Raw genomic sequence first — 7,500 nt, forward strand, 5'->3', positions numbered from 1 at the left:
CATAAAGTTACCTTATCACACACACACACACACACACACACACACACACATACACACAGCTGAACATGAAATATTGTTATTGTTGTGTGTTGTTTGGGATATTTAGGACACACACAGGCAGGATGTGGAGCATCATAACACTGCACACACACACACACACACACACACACACACACACACACGGGAGGATGTTTACAGTTGTGTGTGTTCTGTGTGTGTTTAAACAGGAAGTGACCGGCAGCAGCAGGGGGACAGGAAGCAGCGGGGCTGATGGGAAATGTAGTCCCACTGTGCCTGCTGCTGTTTGATCCACCGAACCACTTCAGAATATCACACAGGCTTTTATTTTGGCGTTAACAGTTAAAAGCAGCCAGCATTTAAAAAAACATGAATCAAAAGATACAAGAGACCCCGCCCCCCGGCCCAGGCCCCGCCCCCTGGCCCAGGCCCCGCCCACACAGGTGAACAGACAGACAGACAGGTGGACAGACAGGTACTGACCTCTGGCAGCGGGCAGGGTGCTGGAGGAGGCGCTGGGGGCGGGGCAGGAGGAGGACGAGGTGGTGGAGGAGGTGCAGGACAGGGAGGTGGTGGTGGAGGTGGTGGAGGCGGGGAGGAGGCCCTCCATGTCGGCCGCACTGTGGGAGTGAGACAGGCAGAGGGCGCTCATGGGCAGCAAGCCCTCCTGCAGAGAACACAGGATTACAGCAGATTACAGCAGATTAGATCAGATTAGACTGAATCAGATGAGATTAAAAAGTTAATCTATAGACATTATTTGAAAGGTAAAGTGTGACACTCTGCTGTCTGCTGTTGTTTTTCTGTTTATTTGTTTTCTTTCAGACGATGTCGTATTTTGTTTGTTATTTTTAGGTTGTTGTTGTTGTTTATCTTGTTGTTGTTGTTTATCTTCCTGTCCAATCAAGAGGCTCGTCCTCTTGGTGTTTATGTTCTGGCTGCAGGAACTTCATTTCTTGTTGTTTTATGTTGCAGATTCTTCTTTGTGTGTTTTCAGTGTGAAGACCAGCGACCTCTAGTGGAATCAGATTAACTCAAATCAGATTAAACCAGATTAGATCAGATTGGGTCACTGCAGCTGATCATGACTCTGATTCCTTCCAGGAAAGAAGACAATGAGGGCTCTGTTTGTTACCTGGGGGTGCGTTTGATTTATTTAACCACAGCGTCAGTTGGGTTGTTACCTGTGGGTGCGTTTGGTTTGTTACCTGTGGGTGCGTTTGGTTTGTTACCTGTGGGTGCGTTTGGTTTGTTACCTGTTGGGGCGTTTGGTTTGTTACCTGTGGGTGCGTTTGGTTTGTTACCTGTGGGTGCGTTTGGTTTGTTACCTGTGGGTGCGTTTGGTTTGTTACCTGTTGGTGCGTTTGGTTTGTTACCTGTGGGTGCGTTTGGGTTGTTACCTGTTGGGGCGTTTGATCCGTCGTTCTGACCAGGCACCACCCGGGCCGATCTGCAGAACGCTCCACCAGCTCCACCGTCTGACCACAGCGAACACTGAGCTCCCCAGACGCCCCGGAGGAGAAATCTAACAACACCACGACTAACTCACAGCCACCTGACAGCTGGAGAGAGACAGACAGACAGAGAGAGAGACAGACAGGGAGAGAGAGAGATACAGACAGAGAGACAGACAGGGAGAGAGAGACAGAGCTCATCACTTCTGTTTCACACAATTCCTGCAATATTGCCTCTCCTTAAGTATCAGTTGTACTAACAGTAACAGCAGTACTAACAGCAGTAGTATTAACAGTAAGAGTAGTACTAACAGTAAGAGTAGTACTAACAATAACAGTAGTACTAACAGTAACAGCAGTAGTACTAACAGTAACAGTAGTACTAACAGTAAGAGTAGTACTAACAGTAACAGCAGTAGTACTAACAGTAAGAGTAGTACTAACAGTAACAGCAGTAGTACTAACAGTAACAGTAGTAATACTAACAGTAAGAGTAGTACTAACAGTAACAGTAGTACTAACAGTAACAGCAGTAGTACTAACAGTAACAGTAGTACTAACAGTAAGAGTAGTACTAACAGTAACAGCAGTAGTACTAACAGTAACAGTAGTAGTACTAACACTAAGAGTAGTACTAACAGTAAAAGTAGTACTAACAGTAACAGTAGTACTAACAGTAATAGCAGTAGTACTAACAGTAACAGTAGTAGTACTAACAGTAACAGCAGTACTAACAGTAACAGTAGTACTAACAGTAACAGTAGTACTAACAGTAACAGTAGTAGTACTAACAGTAACAGTAGTACTAACAGTAACAGTAGTAGTACTAACAGTAACAGTAGTAGTACTAACAGTAACAGTAGTACGAACAGTAACAGTAGTACTAACAGTAACAGTAGTACTAACAGTAACAGTAGTAGTACTAACAGTAAGAGTAGTACTAACAGTAATCTGAGGCTGGGTGTCCAGCTGGGATTAATTTAATCTAAGATTTGCACAATTAGAAAGCAACATCAGTGGAGTCACCCAAATCCCCCTGAGAGGAGTTACATGTGTGTGTGTGTGTGTTTGTGTGTGTGTGTGTGTGTGTGTGTGTGTGTGTGTGTGTGTGTTCGTGTGAGTGTGTGTGTGAGTGTGTGTGAGTGTGTGTGTGTGAGTGTGTGTGTGTGTGTGTGTGTGTGTGTGTGTGTGTGTGTGCAGTAAAGGTTAAGGTTTCAGCAGGGCGGCCTCAGCGCCCCCTGCTGGCCTGCAGGGAACTCACAGATCAATGAGCCACTGACAGAACCGACCAATCACAGCAGGGAGGGGGCAGGGTCATGTGACCTGAGGTCACCACGGATACTGACGACTCTGAGTGTGTGTGTGTGTGTGTGTGTGTGTGTGTGTGTTGACTAATACTTAACTGAAGCACATGTGCTCCAGCTAACACACACACACACACACACACACTCAGTCTCTACGGGGAAAGGGGTGTTCCCTGTCCAAATTGAACACAGCTGTGTTTGACTGCACGGCCCAGCCCGCATCTCACACACACACACACACACACACACACACACACACACTAAACACACCCAGGATTACAAAACATTTGTAGAAAACAACACACATGCAGCATGTCTGTACATTACATTACATTATATTACATTACATTACATTATATTATATTATATTATATTATATTCATAGTATAAATATGACTTGAATGTTCAGGTGAATGTGGGTGTGTTTCCACTGTTACAGAGGTGTTTACATTATCACACACACACACACACACACACACACACACACACACACTCATATTCACATGGACATGACCAGTCCCAGCACCTGAGGAGGCAAATGGGGTTTGTCACTGTAATTACATTCCTCCTCCCCCTCCTGCTCCTGCTCCTCCATCACCCCTGCTCCTCCTGCTCCTCCATCACCCCTCCTCCTCCTCCTCCTCCTCCCCCTCCTGCTCCTCCTCCTCCTTCACCTGCTGCTGTGCTGCAGCCTCCCCCTCGTCCCTCTCCCTGCGGCAGCTCGGTCTACGTTACCGCACAGAAACACAAAGTTCCACCACAACATCTCCTACAAAACTGGGAACAACCAGTCAAACTGGGAAATTATCCAAAAAAGGTTAATAACTGAGAGGAAACAACGTGTAGATATTATAAATATATTTTTAAATTAAATTAGAAGTAAATTAGAACAAACACACCACAAAAATGTGTAAAACAACAAGAAAACTACCAAAAAATTAAAAAATAAAAAGTCAGAAATAAAACCTTTCAAAATAAAAGCTCGCCCACACATTCAAATTTCTCTACATCCATCACTTCATCAGGAGGAGGTGACTGCTGGTCACCTGTCTGCCAGGTGAGTCTCATCTCTGTCCTTTACTCTGAAGTTCCACCTGAGACACATCCTGTCTCTACTCTGAGCCTCACCTCACTCCAGCCGCATTACACACAGGCAAGAACACAAGAAGGAGAGGAAGAAGAAGAAGGAGAAGAAGGAGAGGCAGGTGAGGGGTGGTGACAGCGGCTAGCTCCGCCCCCAGCCTGAGCCTGCAGCAGGTAGAGAAATCAAACGTACCTCGACAGCATCAGGAGAGCAGAGCAGAACCAAGACTGGAAACAAACTGACGACTAGAGGAGGAAACTCCCTGCTGCACACACACACACACACACACACACACACACACACACACACAGCCAGCTGCAAGACTGATGAGGTCATGGGACTGTGGGACACACCCCTCTCTGTGTGTGTGTGTGTGTGTGTGTGTGTGTGTGTGTGTTTGTGTGAGTGTGTGTGTGTGTGTGTGTGTGTGTACCTTGTCGCTGTCAGCGGTGTTCTGGGAGGTTCGGGAGGCGATGGAGACGGTGTCTGGTTGGCTGCTGGCATCACCCAGACTGTCAGCATCCTCACTGGTTTCTCTGAGAGAGAGACAGGCAGAGAGAGAGAGAGACAGGCAGAGAGAGAGAGACAGGCAGAGAGAGAGACAGTTTACAGTAAGTGTGTGTCCACCTGCAGTGGTGTCTATCATAGAAATGTGGGTCTGTTAGTTCACATGAAATCAGACTATTTCCGGGTGGTTCCTGTTGTCATGGTGACAGTGATGATGTCACGGCGTGGGCGGCAGGGTTAGTCAGCGTGGGCGGGGCTAACGTGAGGCTCCTCTGTGTGTGTGTGTGTGTGTGTGTGTGTGTGTTCTGACCTGCGGGTGATGCTGCGCTGGCGGCCCAGGGTGGGGTTGGGTGTTTTGGGGAGGGGGATGGGCTCCCTCAGCGCCCCCCGCAGGTGGCCCCGCCTCTCCTGGATCACCTGGCGAACGCTGCGGACCCACTCCTGCTTCAGCTCCAACGACGACGCCTGCAGACACACAGACAGACGGGCGGGCAGCAGTGAGACGGGGAGCAGTGAGACGGGGAGCAGTGCACCAGCTGAGCGCGCACAGCACGAGCGTCCACATGCGAGCGTGCACGTACCTTGAGGACAGTCTTGTTGTCGGAGGTCGGAGTTCGTCCGACCCAAAGAGCGAATTTACAGGGATCACCCTCGATGTGCTCTGTCACACCCAACTCTGAGGTCTGAGAGAGAGACAGGCAGAGAGACAGGCAGAGAGAGAGACAGACAGACAGAGAGAGAGACAGAGAGAGAGAGACAGACAGACAGACAGACAAATTAAAAATTAAAACACAACAAAGTTTCAAGTTTCAAATGTCACCGACCGGGGCTTTTACTGTGAAAGTAATGCCTTTACAGTTTAAAGTGCTTTATTAAAAACCCAAGCACTTTCAAACTCTGAAAACTGGTATTTTCAAGAACTTGGATGATTGGAATTCAACATAAAATTCAAGTTTTCAAGGATTTCCAGCACCGATACAAACCCTGAACTACAACTATTACTAAGACACAAAAAAACGACAAAGATCATGACTACTAGTTACACTACTAATACTAAATACTGTGTGTGTGTGTGTGTGTGTGTGTGTGTGTGTGTGTGTGTGTGTTACCCTCAGCCTGCTCTTGTAAAGGTATTTGGTTCGTCCAGACGAGTCCTTCATCTCTTTGCTGAAGATGAGTGACAGCTCAAACAGGAAGAGGTGTCGGTCCCGCCCCTTCCTGATCAGAGACTTGGGCTCCCAGACCAGGAAGGAGTCCTGCAGGAGGAGCTCCCCCTGCACCTCCAGCCCCTCCTCCAGCCCTGGAAGGGACAGCACAGGAAGTACATGCTAGATTTCCTCCTCTAGGCTAAAGGTCCCTGTGGCGTCCCGCAGGGCTCCTGTCTGGGTCCCCTGACAGATTTTACTCCACAGGAAACTTCTTCACCTTTCTCATCTCACCACAGTACACAGCACACTGAGTATGTCAATGAAGTATTTCTAAAAATCAAAAAATATTTTTAATATTTTTACTATTACTTTTATTTTTTTAAATATGTTTTATATATTTTATCTTCACTGTCCAACAAAAAAGTGAGAGCTGTGTGTGTGTGTGTGTGTGTGTGTGTCTGTGTCTGTGTGTGTTACCTTCCAGCATGCTAACATGCATAGCATCGTTAGCTCTCTTCGGGACGCTCAGCATCACGTCGAGACCTTCTTTAATCTCACCTTTCCCCTCCTCACAGCACGCCAGCAGCTCCTGCACACACACACACACACACACACACACACACACACACACACAGCAATCTTTACATGTGTACTCTTGTGTGTTTCCTTGAATCTGTTCCAGACCCAAATAAAACAGAAGGTACCTTCAGCAGCAGCTGGTATTTGGTGATTCTCTGAACCGGTTTGATGAGAGCCGAGGAGATCGAGTTCGCCAGACCATGTCTCCTCTGGACCTCCTGCACACACACACACACACACACACACACACACACACACACACACACATACACACACACACACGTCAATGCTTACACTAATGCTATATGCATCATGAATACTCGCTGTATTTATTGCACATCATCATGTCTGGTGAAAAGTAATTTGAACTTCATCTGAGGATTTCCCTGCTCCTCTGTGGGTTTAAAAAAATTTACAACTCCTGGATTTATGAAGCCTTCACAAAACTAATAGACAAACTGAAACTCGCACATTATCGAGAGTGGTATTCTGAAGTAAAAAAAGATAGAACAGTGAGTTTGTGGCTGAAGCAGCCGCCTCATAATGTTCTGCTCAACACTCAGAAACCACACAGCTGATGATTGGCTGTGGAAAGCAAAACGTTTCCCTGCTTAGGGACTATTTTCCCTGGCGGGGGAGGAGGAGGAGGAGGAGGAGGAGGAGGAGGAGGAGGAGGGAGCATTTCAGTGTGAAAAAGTCCTGAAAAGCCAACAGTGCTGCTGCTTTTAGGAAAACTCATGTGGAGGACTTTATTGGGCTGATGGAAAACTGGAGTGAAGACAGCTGTTTCCAATAGTCTGTGCCTCCTCATGGATATGAATAGGAAGGACAAAAAACTGGAAACCCCTCTCAGTATAATGCAGTCCAGTAGCAGACCTCTGCAAACTACAACCTCAGTAATAAACACAGAATTAAAGAGACACATTCTGCACAATGTCAACACAAACTGAACATGATAGACTTTGATAAAGGGCAGAGTTCATGACAGAGCTGCTGAGCTGAACTGGTCAGACTGGAGCTGAGGACGAGACGCTGAGTGGACATATACTGTGTGCATATATTTATATAATGTCTATATTTATGCTTACATTTCATCACTCTTTCTCACATGCCGCTCAGCCCAGACACAAAAACACCTGCCTGTTTTTTTAGTAGCTGTAACATAATTCTTTTGCATTATGATGTCGATTCCTTGGTAGTGACTAATGTGGAGCCATACAAATAAACAAATAAATAAAAATATATAAATAAAAGTGGGCGTGGCCTGACCTCGAAGAAGCCCGCCCCCTGCTGCTGGATCAGCAGACTGGAGTCCGGCTTGTTCCTGCAGTACGTCACATACATGTGGAACTTATCAGCCTGGGCGAGAGACACCGAGAGAGAGAGACAGAGAGAGAGAGAGAGAC

General features: G+C 46.8%; 1 protein-coding gene across 1 annotated transcript in view; it reads right to left on the minus strand.

The window, feature by feature from the left end:
• LOC115370560 (kalirin-like) overlaps positions 1 to 7,500 on the minus strand; it is a 50,827-nt gene that overhangs the window by 13,242 nt on the left and 30,085 nt on the right. Inside the window, exons 33-41 of the mRNA XM_030067610.1 lie at positions 7,364 to 7,453; positions 6,220 to 6,312; positions 5,993 to 6,104; positions 5,477 to 5,667; positions 4,949 to 5,050; positions 4,678 to 4,832; positions 4,294 to 4,396; positions 1,419 to 1,580; positions 502 to 685 (exon numbers count right to left, since the gene is read on the minus strand). Coding sequence (XP_029923470.1) covers positions 502 to 685; positions 1,419 to 1,580; positions 4,294 to 4,396; positions 4,678 to 4,832; positions 4,949 to 5,050; positions 5,477 to 5,667; positions 5,993 to 6,104; positions 6,220 to 6,312; positions 7,364 to 7,453 — 1,192 coding nt within the window. The remainder of the gene's footprint in view (positions 1 to 501; positions 686 to 1,418; positions 1,581 to 4,293; positions 4,397 to 4,677; positions 4,833 to 4,948; positions 5,051 to 5,476; positions 5,668 to 5,992; positions 6,105 to 6,219; positions 6,313 to 7,363; positions 7,454 to 7,500) is intronic.

Source organism: Myripristis murdjan, chromosome 2 (assembly GCF_902150065.1).
Source record: "Myripristis murdjan chromosome 2, fMyrMur1.1, whole genome shotgun sequence".
Classification (NCBI taxonomy): Eukaryota; Metazoa; Chordata; class Actinopteri; order Holocentriformes; family Holocentridae; genus Myripristis; species Myripristis murdjan.